The sequence below is a fragment of the Kogia breviceps genome, chromosome 1 (assembly GCF_026419965.1).
Source record: "Kogia breviceps isolate mKogBre1 chromosome 1, mKogBre1 haplotype 1, whole genome shotgun sequence".
NCBI classification, from domain to species: Eukaryota; Metazoa; Chordata; class Mammalia; order Artiodactyla; family Physeteridae; genus Kogia; species Kogia breviceps.
In genome coordinates, this window is record NC_081310.1 from 116166543 (window position 1) to 116185248 (window position 18706).

The following is an 18706-nucleotide window of genomic DNA, read 5'->3' on the forward strand; positions in this document are numbered from 1 at the left end:
GTTAGGCACCAGGGTAACAGTCATTTAGACAGACACTATTCCTGCCCTCAAGAAGTTTACATCCAAATGGGGAACAAGTCCTGCTGAGATCTTCAACAACAGTTATTTCTAATTCACTGCCAAGTAAATGAAAGGAAGTATGAAATGCTTCCAGTTTCAACTTTCTCTGTTGTGGAATTACAGTTTCATAGATGTTATCCTGAAAAACATGGCTGATCATAAAATGTTAAATTTTGGCTTAGTCTCCCCACCACCACCACCAAAAAAGAAAAGAGAGAGAACTTTGAGGTAAAACACATAAACACATGAGTTAAAACAATGAGCTTGGCTAGGGGAGTAGTAGTGCATGGTCACCATCTGCAGGATGATTGGCCTTAGAGATCTAGTTCCTGCTGTCCTGTCATCACCCTCACTGGTACCCGACCACCAAGTTCATAGGGCTCAGCCGAGGTTGAGTTGGGCCAGGGTCCAGTGAGCACAGTGGACCGGAGGTATTCCTTACCTTTCAAGCATTACCTGTGTGTGGGAACTTACATGCTACTAAATCTCCCTCCTCTGGGTTTCGGTTTCCCACGCAGCAGAGGTACTTTTTCACAGTAGCCTCGTTGAAATCAACTGTTGACATGAAGGTTTATAAAACAAAAATAGAAAAAAAATACAACAAAATGAAATACATTAGCTATTTAAGGTTGTTTACTCTTTTGGAAAACATACAAACCTTATGCTAGAAATTCTTGAGAGTTTAATAATTTCTTTTAATATTTCTCTCTTGATAGCCTAATAATCCAACTACGCGGTAGTTAATAGTTCCTCAGATAGCTAATGCCTTGAAAATAAGCGTGTGATTTCTGAGTGCCTGAAGATAGAGGAATCATACTTTCACACGATTGAACTCTTGGACTCAAGTTTGAAATCATACAGGGACATCCTGCTTAACTAAATTGCCCTCTAATTCTCTACTATATCAGAGAATATATAATATATAATTTTTTTAAAAAAACTCTTGGGACTTCCCTGGAGCTCCAGTGGGTAAGACTTCATGCTCCCAATGCAGGGGGCCCAGGTTTGATCCCTGGTCGGGGAACTAGATCTCGCATGCACGCCGCAAGTAAGAAGTCCGCATGCCTCAACTAAAAAAAAAAAAAAAAAAAAAAAAGATACCACATGCTGCAGCGAAGATCCTGCGTGCCACAGCTAAGACCCACAGCCTAAATAAATATAAATAATTTTTTAAAAGTAAAAAAACTCATCATTTTTGTTGTGTTTTGAAAGTAGTACATAGTTGTATCAGAATCACATCAGTCTTAATCAAGAATTAATTGTTCTTTGCTGATGCTGGAATAATAATTGGAATCAAAACATCCCAATTAAGGAATGATAGAGGGATTGAGAAATTATTCTGTGTTCCCTTTAGATTTTTCTGTAGTTCAGAAGGATGAGGAAGAACCTAGACTGAGGGCTTTCAGCATATCTAACCAAATAACTATAGTTTGAACTTGCCCTCATCACTGCTGCTGTGAGGTAGGCACTGTTTGCCAAGGAAATCCTTAAGGGTAATACCACAAAACCAGTTACCATTTTGTTTAGTACCAGAAACCCATGGCTACCATGAAGAAACATGTTGTTTTGATTAATTTACTATTTTAGTTTATCCTTTTGTTATTTTTCACTTATACATTATGCACTGAGGCTGGGGAACTAATGAGATTTTGTTTATGGCTTATGATTGTTAAGTTCTTGAAGGGCTTTGGAGTTGTGAAACAGAAACTATCATTTTGTTCATAAACTCTTATGATTTCAACTTTCTTAGAAATAAGATAATAGAATTAAATGGTTTAAAGAAAATGGGAGAGTGGGTAGGATGGACCAGAAAGAAAAGAATATAAATGAATTAGTAGCTTTGGGATAAATCATTTGGTAGTGGTGCCCCCTTCAACAATTAATTTAGGCTTGTAATCTTAGGACCATTATTTTTTTAATTGAAGTATATAGTTTGCTGTACAATATTATATGTTATAGGTTTACAGTGTATTCATAATTTTTAAAGATTTTACTCCATTTATAGTTATTATAAAATATTGGCTATATTCCCCATGTTGTACAGTATATTGTTGTAGCTTATTTTATACCTAATAGTTTGTACCTCTTAACCCCTACCCCTATATTGCCACTGCCCACTTCCTCTCCCCACTGGTAACCACTAGTTTGTTCTCTGTATCTGTGAGTCTGCTTCTTTTTTGTTATATTCACTCGTTTGTTGTATTTTTTAGATTGCGCATATAAATGATATCACACAATATTTGTCTTTCTCTGTCTGACTTACTTCACTTAGCATAATGCCTTCTAAGTCCATCCATGTTGCTGCAAATGGCAAAATTTCATTCTTTATAACAGAGTAGTATTCCATTGTATATATACACCACATCTTCTTTATCCATTCATCTGTTGATGGACACTTCCATATCTTGACAGTTGCAAATAATGCTGCTATGAACATTGGGGTGCATGTATCTTTTTTAAAAAAATATTTATTTATTTATTTACTTCTTTACTTACTTACTTACTTTGGCTGTGCCAGGTCTTAGTTGTGGCACTAGGGTTCTTTTTTTTTTAGTTGCAGTATGAGGACCTCTTAGTTGCAACACGCATGTGGGATCTAGTTCCCTGACTAGGGATTGAACCCAGGCCCCCTGAATTGGGAGCATGGAGTGTTTGTTACCCACTGGACCACCAGGGAAGTCCCATGGGGTGCATGTATCTTTTCAAATTAGTGTTTTGGGGTTTTTTTTTGATATATACCCAGGAGTGGAATTGCTGGGTCATATGGTAGCTCTATTTTTAGTTTTCTTGAGAAACCTCCATACTGTTTTCCACAGTGGCTGCGTCCATTTACATTCCCACCAACAGTGTAGGAGGGTTCCCTTTTCTTCACATCTTCATCAACATTTGTTATTTGTGTTCTTTTTGATAATTGCCATTCTAACAGGTGTGAGGTGATATCTCACTGCTGTTTTGATTTGCATTTCCCCCGATGATGAGCGATGTTGAGTGTCTTTTTATGTGCCTGTTGGCCGTCTGCGTTTCTTCTTTAGAAAAATGTACATTTGGCAAAATGTTACTAACTGGTGAATATGGGTGAAGAAAATACATAAGTTCTTGGTACCTGCAGCTTTTCTGTAAGTTTGAAGTTTTTTAAAAATAAAGAAAGTATGAAGATATAAGTGAAGCATTAACTATTCTCTTAATAATTAGGTTTTTGAAGCATCGAAGATTCCACTTCACTATCTTATTTTTTTCATTACTAATTCTTTTTATTAATTTATTAATTTGTTATTGAATATCTCTAAGAGCAAGTGTATTTCCCTCATTGTAAGTAGGTAAGTTGTGCTTTACCCTGACTGAAAATCGGCTGAGACTTCTAAGAAACCGGCTGTTAAAACAAAGCAGCAAAATACAGATCCAAGAGTAGAATAATATTTCACAGAATCAAGATTGTTTTGTGGAACAAGGTCTCAAATATTGGTTGAATAAGTACCTTTTTCTTGTTTTTATTTAGATATTTTATGACCTGGTCAGACAGATAAATAGAAAAACGCCAGTGGAAAAGAAGAAGCCTAAAAAGAAATCATGTCTGCTGCTTTAGACCCACAATAAGCAGCAGCTCTGAGCCAGGTAAGATGCTAAAAGCAGAGCAAATACCTTTCTCATCCTCTTATTTTGGGCTTTCCCCAACATTAACCACTTCCCATTTCACCTCTTAGGGTATTTCCAGGCTTCTGTAATTTTTAAATGTTTTACATAACTTATAGATATGTTCATCTACTGGATAATTTGTCTCTTTTTCCATGAGATTCTAAGCTGTCTGAGGGAGGGCAAGGATCATGTCTGTTTTGCTCACCAGTACATCCCCAGTGCCTGGTTACAGAATGGGTGTTCAAAAAATAGTGGTTGAATGAATAGAAAGCCTTCCAAGGTCACACCGAAATTCATGCTGAATTGAAGTGGAACAGTGGTTTATCTGAAAAAAAAAAAAATTTTTTTTTGATGAAATATTTCAAAGTGAGCACACTCATATATATCAGTAATAGTCATTCCTCCTTAGAAGTAATCCCAGCCCTGATTCCTGACACAATGGATTAGTTTTGCCTCTCTGAACTTAACAGAAACAAAAACACTTAATGTGTTATTTTATGTGTGGCTTCTTTCACTCAAAAATGTTTTTGAGAATAATCCTTGTTGCATATAGCAGTAGTTTATTTTTATTGTATGACTTTACTAGCAATATATTTATGTATTCTGCTGTTGATGGACATTTGGGTTCTTTTCAGGAACAAGTATGATGCCTGTGCACTGTCTATTTGGTTTTTTTTTTTGAGATGATCATATTTTTTTATCCTTCAATTTGTTAATATAGTGTATCACATTGATTGATTTGCGTATATTGAAGAATCCTTGCATCCCTGGGATAAATCCCACTTGATCATGGAGTATGATCCTTCTAATGTATTGTTGGATTCTGTTTGCTAGTATTTTGTTGAGGATTTTTGCATCTATATTCATCAGTGATATTGGTCTGTAATTTTCTCTTTTTGTAGTATCTTTGTCTGGTTTTAGTATCAGGGTGATGGTGGCCTCATAGAATGAGTTTGGGAGTGTGCCTCCCTCTGCAATTTTTTGGAAGAATTTGAAAAGGATGGGTGTTAGCTCTTATCTAAATGTTTGATAGAATTCACCTGTGAAGCCATCTGGTCCTGAGCTTTTGTTTGTTGGAATATTTTTAATCACAGTTTCAATTTCATTACTTGTGATTGGTCTGTTCATATTTTCTATTTCTTCCTGGTTCAGTTTTGGAAGGTTATAGCTTTCTAAGAATTTGTCCATTTCTTCCAGGTTGTCCATTTTACTGGCATAGAGTTGCTTGTAGTAGTCCCTTAGAATGCTTTGTATTTCTTTGGTGTCTGTTGTAACTTCTTTTTCATTTCTAATTTTATTGACTTGAGTCCTCTCCCTCTTTTTCTTGATGAGTCTGGCTAATGGTTTATCAATTTTGTTTATCTTCTCAAAGAACCATCTTTTAGTTTTATTGATCTTTGCTATTGTTTTCTTTGTTTCTATTTCATTTATTTCTTTTTTTTTTTTTTTTTTTTTTTTGCGATACACGGGCCTCTCACTGTTGTGGCCTCTCCCGTCGCGGAGCACAGGCTCCGGATGCCGCTCCACGGCACGTGGGATCCTCCCGGACCGGGGCACGAACCCGTGTCTCCTGCATTGGCAGGTGGACTCGCAACCACTGCGCCACCAGGGAAGCCCTATTTCATTTATTTCTGCTCTGAATCTTTATGATTTCTTTCCTTCTGCTAACTTTGGGTTCTGTTTGTTCTTCTTTCTCTAGTTCCTTTAGGTGTAAGTTTAGATTGTTTATTTGAGATTTTTCTTGTTTCTTGAGGTAGGCTTGCATGGCTATAAACTTCCCTCTTAGAACTGCTTTTGCTGTATCCCATAGGTTTTGGATTGTCGTGTTTTCATTGTCTTTTGTCTCTAGGTATTTTTTGATTTCCTCTTTGATTTCTTCAGTGATCTCTTGGTTATTTAGTAACGTATTGTTTAGCCTCCATGTGTTTGTGTTTTTGTGTGTGTGGTTTTTTTTTTTTTTTTTTTTTGCGGTACGCAGGCCTCTCACTGTTGTGGCCTCTCCCATTGCGGAGCACAGGCTTTGGACGCACAGGCCCAGCGGCCATGGCTCATGGGCCTAGGCACTCCGTGGCATGTGGGATCTTCCCAGACTGGGGCACGACCGCATGTCCCCTACATCGGCAGGCAGACTCTCAACCACTGTGCCACAAGGGAAGCCCTGTGTTTGTGTTTTTTTTTTCCTCCTGTAATTGATTTCTAATCTCATAGCATTGTGGTCAGAAAAGATGCTTGATATGATTTCAGTTTTCTTAAATTTACTGAGGCTTGATGTGTGATCCAAGATGTGATCTATCCTGGAGAATGTTCCATGCACACTTGAGAAGAGAGTGTAATCTGCTGTTTTTGGATGGAATGTCCTATAAATAACAATTAAACCTGTCTGGTCTATTGTATCATTTAAAGCTTCTGTTTACTTATTAATTTTCTGTTTGAATGATCTGTCCATTGGTGTAAGTGAGGTGTTAAAGTCCCCCACTATTATTGTGTTACTGTTGATTTCCTCTTTTATAGCTGTTAGTAGTTGCCTTATGTATTGAGGTGCTCATGTTGGGTGCATATATATTTATAATTGTTATAGATTCTCCTTAGATTGATCCCTTGATCATTATGTAGTGTCCTTCCTTGTCTCTTGTAACATTCTTTATTTTAAAGTCTATTTTATCTGATAGTGAGTGTTGCTACTCCAGCTTTCTTTTGATTTCCACTTGCATGAAATATCTTTTTCCATCCCCTCACTTTCAGTCTGTATGTGTCCCTAGGTCTGAAGTGGGTCTCTTGTAGACAGCATATATATGGGTCTTGTTTTTGTATCCATTCAGCAAGCCTGTGTCTTTTGGTTGGAGCATTTAATCCATTCACGTTTAAGGTAATTATCAATATGTATGTTCCTATGACAATTTTCTTAATTGTTTGGGGTTTGTAGCTCCTTTTCTTCTCTTGTGTTTCTGACTTAGAGAAATTCCTTTAGCATTTGTTGTAGAGCTGGTTTGGTGGTGCTGAATTCTCTTAGCTTTTGCTTGTCTGTAAAGCTTTTGATTTCTCCATTAAATCTGAATGAGATCCTTTCCAGGTAGAGTAATCTTGGTTGTAGGTTCTTCACTTTCATCACTTTAAGTATATCATGCCACTCCCTTCTGGCTTGTAGAGTTTCTGCTGAGAAATCAGCCGTTAACCTTATGGGAGTTCCCTTGTATGTTATTTGTCATTTTTCCCTTGCTGCTTTCAATAATTTTTCTTTGTCTTTAATTTTTGCCAATTTGATTACTGTGTATCTCAGCATGTTTCTCCTTGGGTTTATCCTGTATGGGAGTCGCTGTGCTTCCTGTACTTGGGTGGCTATTTCCTTTCCCATGTTAGGGAAGTTTTCAACTATGATCTCTTCAAATATTTTCTCTGGCCCTTTCTCTCTCTCTTCTCCTTCTGGGACCCCTATAAAGCGAATGTTGTTGCGTTTAATGTTGTCCTAGAGGTCTCTTAGGCTGTCTTCATTTCTTTTCATTCTTTTTTCTTTATTCTGTTCCACAGCAATGAATTCCACCATTCTGTCTTCCAGGCACTTATCTGTTCTTCTGCCTCAGTTAATATGCTATTGATTCCTTCTAGTATAGTTTTCATTTCAGTTATTGTATTGTTCATCTCTGTTTGTTTGTTCTTTAATTCTTCTAGGTCTTTGTTAAACATTTCTTGCATCTTCTCGTTCTTTGCCTCCATTCTTTTTCTGAGGTCCTGGATCATCTTCACTATCATTATTCTGAATTCTTTTTCTGGAGGGTTGCCTATCTCCACTTCATTTAGTTGTTTTTCTGGGGTTTTATCTTGTTCCTTCATCTGGTACATAGCCCTCTGCCTATTCATCTTGTCTGTCTTTCTGTGAATATGGTTTTTCTTCCACAGGCTTCAGGATTGTAGTTCTTCTTGCTTCTGCTGTCTGCCCTGTGGTAAATGAAGTTATCCTGTGCACTTTCTTGTACAAGTCTTTATGCACATGTGCATGCATTTCTGTTTGGTGTGTGTGTGTGTGAATGAAATGGCCAGACTGTACTCTACTCTATATATGTGGTAGCTTTGGTGGATACTGCTAAGAAGTTTTTCGAAGTAGTTGTACCAGTTTACACACGTACTAGCAGTTTACCAGTTCCACATCCTCCCCAAATTTGGTATTGTTAGTCTTTGTAACTTGAGCCATTCTGCTGGATGTGTGGTGGTATGTCATTGTAGTTTTAGAAGTCATTTCCTCTCAGGTGTGGGTTGACTACTTTCAAATGTTTCTTCTGTAGGTCTGTAGGTAGTAGTCAACTTTAAGTACCACTTAAGTTTTCATTAAGTGAACCAATTGGAGAGAAATTAGTGGCCTTATTGAAGCTGCCTATCACATAAGCAACCAGGCCATGTGGGACCATTTGTTTTCCTTTAATTATATATTTAAATCCCCTGAACAGTTCCTACTTATGTTTATCAACTCTATAAACATTACCATAAAAGAATACTTTCATGGAGTGGATTTATGATGTAATTTGCTGCCAATTATGGGACTGTTACTAAACTGGGTGCTTAGAGGAAAGTTGGTTGTGCTAAAACTCTTGGAAGTCTCTTGGGTCTGTTTAGTAGATTACATCTTCTAGAGCACCAAATTAACTAATATGTGCTTCCTTAGAGAATGAATCAATCTCTCTTAGGGGAAACAACTGAGTAATTGTACCCTTTTTTGAAATGAAGTAGAGGGAAAATAGAAAGGAGTAAAGGTCACAGATTGCCTCTGGTAGTGATATTTCCGAAAAACAGCTTCTGGCCAAATGCTTGCTTAGGCTTTTAGTGAAATCTTGAGTCAGTAACTATAAATCATCAGCTCCTTGAAGGTGATTATTGTTAAAGTTGATGGTATTTGTGTTTCTTTAGGTAAGGGTACAAAGGTAGAAAAAATGAGAACTCCAGTTCCTGTTCTGAAATGTATTTAACTCTTCTATAGTTAGTTGTCTGGCTGTTGGGTTTGTTTTGTTTTGTTTTGTTTTGTTTGGCTGCTTTGGTTCTTCTTTGCTGTGCACAGCTTTGTCTAGTTGTGGCAAACAAGGGCTACTCTTCGTTGCGGTGTGCAGGCTTCTCATTGCGGTGGCTTCTCTTGTTGTGGAGCATGGGCTCTAGGCACGTGGGCTTCAGTAGTTGTGGCACATGGGCTCAGTACTTGTGGCTTGCAGGCTCTAGAGTGCAGGCTCAGTAGTTGTGGTGCATGGGCTTTGTTGCTCCACGGCATGTGGGATCTTCCTGGACCAGGGCTCAAACCCATGTCCCCTGTATGGTTAAGAATCCATGCAGTGGATTCTTAACCACTGCACCACCAGGGAAGCCCCTGACTGACTCATTTTTATCATTACTTAGCTGACCCTCGTTTAATTTCCAGTTCTCAGAAAATGTCCTTTTAGCTTATGTTTAAAGGAAGAGGTGCCATCTCCTGGCCTATTGGGAAAATTCATTCACGTACACCCTACAGTGTACTACTATGAGTTTTACCTTAGAGGAGAGAAATCTTGACCTAAATCTAGAAATAAGACTTTCATCCTGGTTGCATAAATTCTTAGGCTCTGATAGGTAATTCAGCTTACAATATATTTAATGTTACCTGAGATCTCTGTGCATATTTGATAATACCAAATAATAGGTCATTTAGTAATCAGAATACTTTGCAGAGCATTTTGCTGTGATTATAGACTTGAATTGCCATGTTGATCCCATTTAAAAAGTACTGAGATATGGAATAAATTTAAATAGCCACTATAAATGTTTTTAGTAAGAGTAGGTAAACCTTAAGGGCAGCTTACCTAGCCTTAGCCGTTAGGCAAAATCATACTGAAACATGTTAGTCTCTTTCTAATATGTCCTACTTTTGAAAACTGAGGAAAGAAATTCATCTTCAGGAAATTATTCCTTTAACCTAATTCTTTTCTGCTGAGCAGTAAACCTAACTTTGAGTCTTCTGCCCTTGAAAATGGGCATCAGCTCTTTCTGTATCATTTCTTCTTGTCCTAGCCTGAATTGGAATAGGTAACCCTAATATAAATAATCATAAAATGGTTGAATAAAGAATTTCCATTGGGAAGTTGATGCAGGCATGAGTTGTTTCCTTAGTGGAAAAGGAACCTTTAAAAATAAGATGATAATGGGGTAGAAATGAAATAATCACTGTTTTCCTGTTTACAGACAGGACTGCCAGATACATTGTGAAATACTAAGTACAATAAAACTATTTTTTAAACATTTTTAAAGGGAGTTTAAAATAGCCTTGTTACTAGGTATGTTTAATATAATTTAGTTATCTAATAATGATCAGCCAAAATCATTATTTCTCTCTGTATTATTAGATATCTACTTATTTACTATCATCTTCTGACATCAAGGTTAACCATATATATCAGTATATATATATCTATATCTATTCAATGTTCTAGATTACAGGAATGAAGAACTGTTGCCTAATTGGAAAGTGCCAGCATTCCAGACTTCAAAAAATAAATCTGAAGAGGCTTCTCCTGTTTTATATATTATGTGAAGAATTTAGATCTTATATTGGTTTGCACAAGTTCCCTGGAGAAAAGAATTGCTCTGTGTATATCTCTTGGAAAATAAGACAATAGTATTTCTCCTTTGCAATAGCAGTTATAACAGATGTGAAAATAAATATACTTGACTCTAATATGATTATACAAAAGAGCATGGATGCATTTCAAATGTTAGGTATTGCTACTATAATCAGATGATTTCATATTGACCTTTTTATCATGTTTCCTCCCTGTCAAGCACTAAAAAGTTGAACCATTATACTTTATATCTGTAATGATATAGATTATGAAAATTTCCCCTCAGACTCATTGCAGCAGATAACTTTTTTGAGTCATTGACTTCATTTTATATTTAAAAAATTATGAAATATCATTCTGTCATTATATTCTAATTAAAATTGTTTGTGCATAATGCTTTGGAAAAATGGGTCTTTTATAGAAAAAAAACTGGGATAACTGATTTCTATGGCTTTCAAAGCTAAAATATATAATATACTAAACCAACTCTAATATTGCTTCTTGTGTTTTACTGTCAGATTAAATTACAGCTTTTATGGATGATTAAATTTTAGTACATTTTCATTTGGTTTGTGTGTTTTTGTTATTGTTTATAGATTTAAGGCCTTTATTTTATAATGATCACATTGTTTTAAATGCAGCAGTAGCTCCTTCCTGGCTGGTACCTGCAGAACACTTGGCTTTAAACCCCTAAGTAAATGGTGATTTCTCTACAAACAGACCTCGCACTTTCTGTTCTATATATATTTATTCCTATTATACAGTAAAATACATCAGACTACATACAATAGTTTTGTATATTCTCTCTTGATCTTAAAGATTGTATCTTATTGAATAAAATATCCCACTGTGTATTATTTTTATATGTAAAAAGATAAGTTTAATACTGTATCAGGGTTTAACTTTTACTACTTCAAATCTTCCACAGGTTGTAATTTCAAGGGAATCATTTTGCCATTGTTAATTTGTTGAGTATAAGTCCACCAATGAAATGTTATGTAAAAATTTTCAAGTTTGCTTTATAATAGATCGAAGAATCTAAGAGAAGTGGGTAAAAGTGAAAAAGCATATAAAGGATGTGTCAGTTGCTTTTTCTTCAACTGTATATGAAGTAGTGTAGTGGTAGTCATATGGAAAAGATTGCTAAGTTAAATTTTTAGCGGGCTATATAGTGGTGCTTTTCCTTTCCTTCCCAGTTTTTTTTTTCTATTTTTTACAAAAAGTGGGGCTTAAGTAGTACATGGACCTAGATATGACTTATGTACACCATAGAGGAAGAGCAAAACAGCTTGGTAGCCACTTGAGTGCTAGAGAAGGAAAGAAACAAGCTTAGGAAACCCTGTGCCTTGTCCCTGAATGTTGAGGAGGAGACCAATCCTAGAAAGTCTAAATCATTGCTCAGGGATCTAGATGCTGTCTCGTTGCAACTAGGTGTGAAGTAGTGTTCATGCCTTGTTGAGACTTCCTAGGAGTGTGGTCAGCCCCATCAGTTACTAAATTGAAATTTAAAGATCAGATTTCAAATGTAAGCTCTGACCAACCTGAGAAAATGTTAAAATATTGTAAAAAGAAAATTTGGAAATTGTATTCTTTTAAGTTTCTAATAAACTTAGTTACCTAATACTTACCTTCTACTGATTCAGATATACATATATGTCTGGGACTGAGGGGCCAAAAATCTCATAAATGCAATAAATTTTAAAAAATAATAAGTGAAGCATTAGGGCCAGTCTGTCCAGGTCAGTGTAGCATATTTTAAGGTCCTCTAAAGTCATTCTGCTTTGAAACTCACCTCTCAAACATTCCTTTGGACTTAAAGTCATAGATAAACATCTCATAAGTGAGCAAACATTTCTAAATATTACCTGTTACATAGATTGTGTCGTTATTTGCCAGATTAAGTAGGAATTATTTTAAATAAGAATAACTCCCAAGTTACAATCTGCTTGACTAGTAGCATAAACTCGATGTCCTCTGTTTTAGGACATGGTAGGAAAAGATGACAGGTACTGGATTTCTTTGTTACATCTTACACAGTCTACTTGGAATAAAGGTAGAACTGTGAAGAAAAATGCCCTTGTGGCACACAGTAGTGTGCAGAGCAGGACCAGCTGAAATCAGAGACATGCATTGCTATCTCAAAGAAGTCTGCCATTGCTGAGCAAGATGGAAAGGTATCCTGTCAGAAAGTGAGATAGGTGTGCTTTTATATTGTCCCTACGTGAAGTCCTTAGTCTTGGTTCCAGAGGGGAGGGTGCCTGAAAATACGATGTATTTTTATAGCAGAAATATCAAGAAGTCCTCAAGGATATTATATGAATCTCATATGGTGAATATTCAAGAACTGACGCCATATTAGTATTTATGTCTATTTAAAGTATATTAACTTCGGTTATATGAGTAATATCTAATTTAAAGGAGGCTTGATGTCACAGTCGGTAGTTTGCTTTTTTCCACTAGAATACGAACAACTTTAATGGCTTAATAGTGTCCCCAAACAATCTTAGTTTTAGAAAATAAGTTAATACATAATCTATAATTTTACCCTCCACCAGGGGGAGCTTCAGTATCAGTTAAGACTTCTCCCATTGAATTAAAAGTATATATTCAAGCCATCTATTCTATAAATACTGTGTGCCTCACAAAGAGGTGTGAAGGCCTTCCCTCAAGAGTTTGCAATTTAATTGGGCAGAGAAGATACAAGAAATTCGTCAAAAATATGAATAGCATTGTAATTCATTGAACGGTGGCCACAGGGCAAATTCTCTTAGGAATGTTTAGAGAGAGATGGATATTGGCGCGTTTTTCTCTTCTCCTACAACTTTGAACTAACCTGTATTTGGCAGCTTGGTTTGCCATCATGGCTGGCTGCCTTTTACTCCTTGGTGAAAGTGTGCGTCTTTGGAGTTAGAATGTACTTGGAAAAAGTTAATCCTTGGGAAGATACTGATCTTTATTACCAACTTTATTAAAATAAGTTACTTGGTCTGAGGCTATTTTTCTCCACATATGAACATTCTGCATTTTCTGGACCTGCCCAATTTCAAATATTTTGCCTCATTATCCTCATAGGTACACATACGTTTGTCAGTTCATGTATCTGACTTTTGTTTTCAGGACTGAGGGACAGAAAGATACAAAGATTACCTCAGTATTTTCCTTTGTAAGCAATCATAGTAGAATGTTAGAGGGCATAAAATACACTCAGAAATATGTGTGTAGTGAAACCAAAGTGTGAAGAAATTGTCAGGTATTCGGAGGAGGAAAATAACTTGTAAAATAACCTTTTGTTTTATTTGGGTCTTGTACTTATTTAAGGTGCTACTTAAATGTGTGTTAAAATAGCCCCTCTTGACTCAGCTCCAAACTTAAAAGGGCAGAGTGGTTTGGGTGCTTGTCCAGGATCTGGAAAGAGCCCATCTTGCCGGGAAGGAAATGAATGTGAGCTTTGAGGCAGTCTAACCACCCAGCTTTTAGCATTTCTATTCCCCAAAAATGTAAAAAAATGCAAGTTATTCTTGAAAATGTAGCATAGACATTGCATTGAACATGGATTTTTCTTACTATAACTTCATCTTGGGTTTGTTGAATGTGTTGAATGTGTAGTGCACTTATTTAATGCCATATGTTGCTTAAATATTCTTGTTGAGAACAGCTGGAGACTTTGAACTGGGTGCCTAGTTCTGTTTTCTGGGAGGCAACATGGATTCTGTTTTGCATACATCAACAAGAGCTTTAAAAGTGAATTGAGGATGCAAGTTCTTTGGCTTGTTAAGAAGCTTCCTGTGGTTCTGGGCCCAAGGTGTGACATACATTTCCTGCTAATCGCTTCTCTTAAGAAGCATGGGCTTGGCTGTTCGTTTTGAGGAAAAACCTTAATAAACCTTCCCATTTTAAGCAGTGATGTGACTCTTATTTTGAGCTGTTGTTTTCAGTGCATTTTTTAAGCTTAACCAAATGCAAGTTCTTGTGCCTACTTTTAACCATGTAAAAGTTCTTGTAGGGCTTATAAAGCAGAACAAGGCATGATCCTTATAGACCTACCAGCAAATATTTATTGTGCCTCTACTGTATGCCAGGTGCTGATCTGCGTGTTGGGGCTACATCAGGGAATAATACAAACCAAAATCCCTTCATCCCTTCCCTCGTGGAATTTCTGGCAGGTGGCAAAAGCTCTGTGTGTGTGTGTGTGTGAGAGAGAGAGAGAGAGAGAGAGAGAGTGAGAGATGAGTACTTTGGAGAAGAGTTAAGCAGTGTAAAGGGGCAGGAGCGCTGGACAGAGGGAATGTGGTGGTAGTGGGTCACAGGTTTAGGTTTCACTGCAGTTTCTCTTGCATATGTATTTGAGATATGTAGCCTGTACACCTGCCTGGGGGAAAGCACAGCCTTCCATGCAGTGGGGAGGGTCTGCAGATGCCATAAGGTGGACATATGCCTGGTGTGTTGGAGGATCAGCAAGGAGGCCGATGTGGCTGGAGTAGAGGGAGCAAGGAGGAGAGTAATAGGAGATGACAGAGGTAGTGGGATGGGGGAGGACACATTTCCTTCCACACTTACCGCGTGGAATCCATGAAAGAGCTTTTGGCAAAGGATAAAACATGGTCTGACTCGGCCTACCATAAGGAATACTATTTGAGAATAGCCTATAGAGGGCCCAGGATGGAAGCAGAGAGGCCAGTTAGGATACTGAGTAATCAAGTATGAAAGTGGAGCCAACAGGAAATGCTGACACATGGAGGGAGAGAGAGAGAGAGAGAGAGAGAGAGAGAGAGTGTGTGTATGTGTGTGTGAGAGAAGATTATGACAGGAGCGTGTTTGGAAGGGGAAGAGGGAGGGGGTCAGGAGTTCAATTTTGAACATACTAAGTGTGAGAAGTGTGTCACATTCTAGAGTTGTACACTAGGTGGTTGGATGAGTCTGGATTTCACAGGAAGAGGTCTGGACAGGAGACTTACATTTCATATTTAAGAACATGAAGCTGAATAGGATCACTAGGGTCGAGTATAGACAGAAGTGATCCAAAGATTCTGTCATGAGGTTGGGAGATGAAGAATTAGCAAAGGGGAGAACACGGAGGTCACTGGTGACCTTGATGGGCTGTCAGTGGAGTGGTAGAGGACAGTGTCTGGAGTAGGTGTAGGAGAAAACGGAAAGAAAGACAGTGGAGATGTCAGGCATGCATTACTGTTGAGCTGGATGAAACAGTGCATGCTTATGTGCTAATAGGAGTGGTCCACTGAGGAGGCATGTAAGGGAAGAAGCTGACCCAGATAGGAGCATGGGCAGGTATAGTGGCAGAAGGCAAACAGTATGTGGTATAGAAACTGGTAGGTTACAAAGAACTAATGAAAGGTACCATAAAGAAGTTTTAAGCAAAGTAGCATGAGACAGAAGAGACAGATGCTTTCTGTGCTGGGAGATCTGAAATGCTTCCAGAGAGGGGAGTTGAACCAGGCTCTAAAGGGTGGAATTTTCAACAGGTGTTACAGGCAGATTGCAGGAAAAAGCAAATGCAGAAAACAGGAACCACGAGTGATCTAGTTTCAGTTGGTGTTAATGTGGAGAGAAGAGGCTGGAGCCGTATCATGACAGGCCTTGAAACAAGAAGTCAGCAACTAGTAGGTTGAGCTAAGCAAATAACAAGCGCATAGCATCATCTGGAGATGTCCTCTTGGAGAGGACAGGGATGGGGGGATTTCAGAAGTGAAGAGGAGGTCTTCCCATCGCACTTCATTTTCCCTCTTTCTCTAATGACGATGATCTCTGAGGCTTATAGTTGTGGTCATTCCCAAACAAAAGCTTCGTTTAGAAGGGAACCAGCATTAACACTTTGGCACTCAAAGACGTTAGGGAGGATTGAAGAGAAAAGTCTTTTTTTTTTGCTCTGTATTCCTCTGCTTCACTTGACATAATTCTCCCCTCAGACCCTTTGGTACCTACAGGGTGGGTAATTAGTTTCCACCTTCACACGCTCCCAAGTTTTCCTTTCTTTACTGTTACTTCACAGCAGGAGACAGCAGCCCCTCTGGCCCTTCAGACCCTTCCTTTCCCTGGGGATCTACCATTTTGATTAAGAAGCCTCTTTTCCTTAATCCACTCCTATTGGGTAGGTGCCAACTTTCCCACCAAGGCCCCGTCATTCAGGCCTTCCTTTGCGGGTGAAAGCAAAGCCACAAGCCACACTTCTGTAGCCCTCGTCTCCCTTGCCCTTTGCATCACTAGTATCTCTCTAGTTGGGTGGGTTGGGGAGTTTGAAGGAGCCACCGGCATTAAGGGATGCGAAGCGTGCAGTCTTCCATTATGGAGAGTAGGACTTGGAATTGTGGGACTAGGCACTGGGCCCTGCCTGCCTTCCCTGGGAAGGGATACATTTAATGGAGAAGTTTAAAGAAGATATTTGATCCCTATGTTCCCTGTAGGGTCCCAAAGCCAAGACCAGGAACTTTGGAATTCTTCGGGCCTTTGAAATCACTGATACAGTCCCTAACCCCTTATTTTCTGGAATATAAATGGACTTATTTGAACAGATGCTTCGAACCTCAGATCAGGGATTCTAACAGCTGCTTGTGTCAGTCTGCCCGGTGCTCCCTGTGATAAGGAGCAAGCTCCCTAGGCCCGTCCCTATAGGCAGTGCACGTAGGAGGCGTTGAGTGACTACTTGGTGGCCGTCTGGGATGAAGTTGCCAGCCTTGGCACCTCTGCTTGAGGAGCAGAGTCTGTGCAGGGATTTCAGTTGCTGAACTTGAACACCATTTGGAGGAACCTCTGTTGCTGCTTCTTGCTTTTAGAAAACTTGTTATGCCTGATACCCTCCCCTTTCCCACCGCTTCTACACAAACGACTGATATGCTTGCTGCCTTGCTGGGAGACAATGTCTGGAGTGTGGCCAGTAGTGGGGCTGGAGGGAGGGAAGGCGCTGAGCACCCAACTCTCAACTTCCTTCCCCCTTGCCCCACCCTGACCCTCCACAATCACAATGAGGGAAGGAGAATCTAGCAGACTCGATGTCCCCAGTAGGGGCGGGGATCCCTGGCAACGCAGGTTAAGAATTAAGAAAAACTCCTAACGGTAGGGGAAGTCTGGGGCCAGATGTTTCCAGAAAGGACAAGGAGATGAGCCAGGTCAGGGCAACCTGTTGAGAGGGAGCAGGTAGAAGCGGCTAAAACTTGGAGGCTGGGGTGAAAGCGATGTCCTCCAGGATGGAAAGAGTGAGCCACTGGGATCGATGGCAGAGAGGTGGCTGCGGTCATGTGCAGGACCTGAGCTCTGGGCAGCCGGGTGACAGGGGCAGGGAGCTGGGTGGGAGGGGGAGGGCCAGGGCTCCTCAGACAGCCTGTGTTACCGTAGAATTGGCCTGGAAAGCTAGGGTGGAGACACCAGAGCAACAGGCCAGGGACAGAGGGCACCACCCAACAGCTTGGGGAGGGGGGGCTCAAGATGGGGAGTTTACTCTCTTGAAAGTGATGTTGGCCCCAGCTCCCCTCTCCTGGGGAGTGGACTGAGGAGTGGAGTGAGAGGTGGGCCTGGGGAGGCAGCTGAGGGGCCTTGACTGCTGGTCTTGCCTCAAGCAGGAGATGCAGGAGCCGGGCTCAGCAGAGGGTTCACTTTGAGGCGTTGAGGTCACATAGAGAGCCCTGTGCTCCGTGGTGCTGGAGATACAGGAGTGGTGGGACAGGAGTTGCTAGGGTGGCTTACAAAGTAAGTCCTGTGGTTAGGTACAGGCACAGAGGAAGCCCCTGGGGAGGGCTTCGCAGAGGAGGTGCCCTTTAAACTGCAGAGTGAAAGGTGCGTTAACAGGTCAGCCAGTCAGAGGCAGTGGGGAAACAGCAGTGCAAAGACCTAGAGGCATAAAAACCCCAGGCTTGGAGCAAAGTGCTCACCTCCCTGGAGCGTCAAGTTGGGGGGTGGGAAGTGCCCAGAAGTAAGGCTGAGAAAGTCCACTGGGGTCTGTTGGGAAGGGCTGGGCCTCCAGATACCCACGGAAGACAGGCCAAATGAGGATGAAGTCACAGGATCTTGAAGACACTTCCTTCACCTCCTCCGTCCTCCCAGAGCCCAGGCAGCGTTTCCTTGCAGCTGCGGGCTCCAGCCCCCGGTCAGCAGGGGGCGGTGAGGAAGGGGCCTGAGGGGGAGGCACAGGAAGAAAGGAAAAGCAGCCAGGGGAGTAACATGTGCAGAGTGGGGGAAACCGGAAAACAAAACCTGATTCTTCCCTTGGATGGGGGCACCTCCCCTGAAAACCAGGTGGCATCTGCTGTGCCTGAACCCGCCCCCCTCCCCTCGGCCAGTGGGAAGAACTAGGGGGCAGGGCAGAGAGCCCAGAGCTTGGTCGTGGTGGGCTTCTGCTGGAGGTGCAGAACACGCAGGAGAGCATTTTTGGCAGTGATTCCTATGTCCCGGAAGAGGGCGGCTGTTTTGAGGGATGGGTCCAGAGGGGCGTACAG

General features: G+C 40.1%; 1 protein-coding gene across 12 annotated transcripts in view; it reads left to right on the forward strand.

The window, feature by feature from the left end:
- RAP1A (RAP1A, member of RAS oncogene family) overlaps nucleotides 1-14164 on the forward strand; it is an 81061-nt gene extending 66897 nt beyond the window's left edge. For all 12 annotated transcript variants that reach the window (XM_067041768.1, XM_059082008.2, XM_067041792.1 and 9 more), the window contains 2 exons: nucleotides 3557-3672; nucleotides 10134-14164. In XM_067041768.1, the coding sequence (XP_066897869.1) occupies nucleotides 3557-3643 (87 nt within the window). In that variant the 3' untranslated portion in view covers nucleotides 3644-3672; nucleotides 10134-14164. The remainder of the gene's footprint in view (nucleotides 1-3556; nucleotides 3673-10133) is intronic.
- The last annotated feature ends 4542 nt before the right edge of the window (nucleotides 14165-18706 follow it).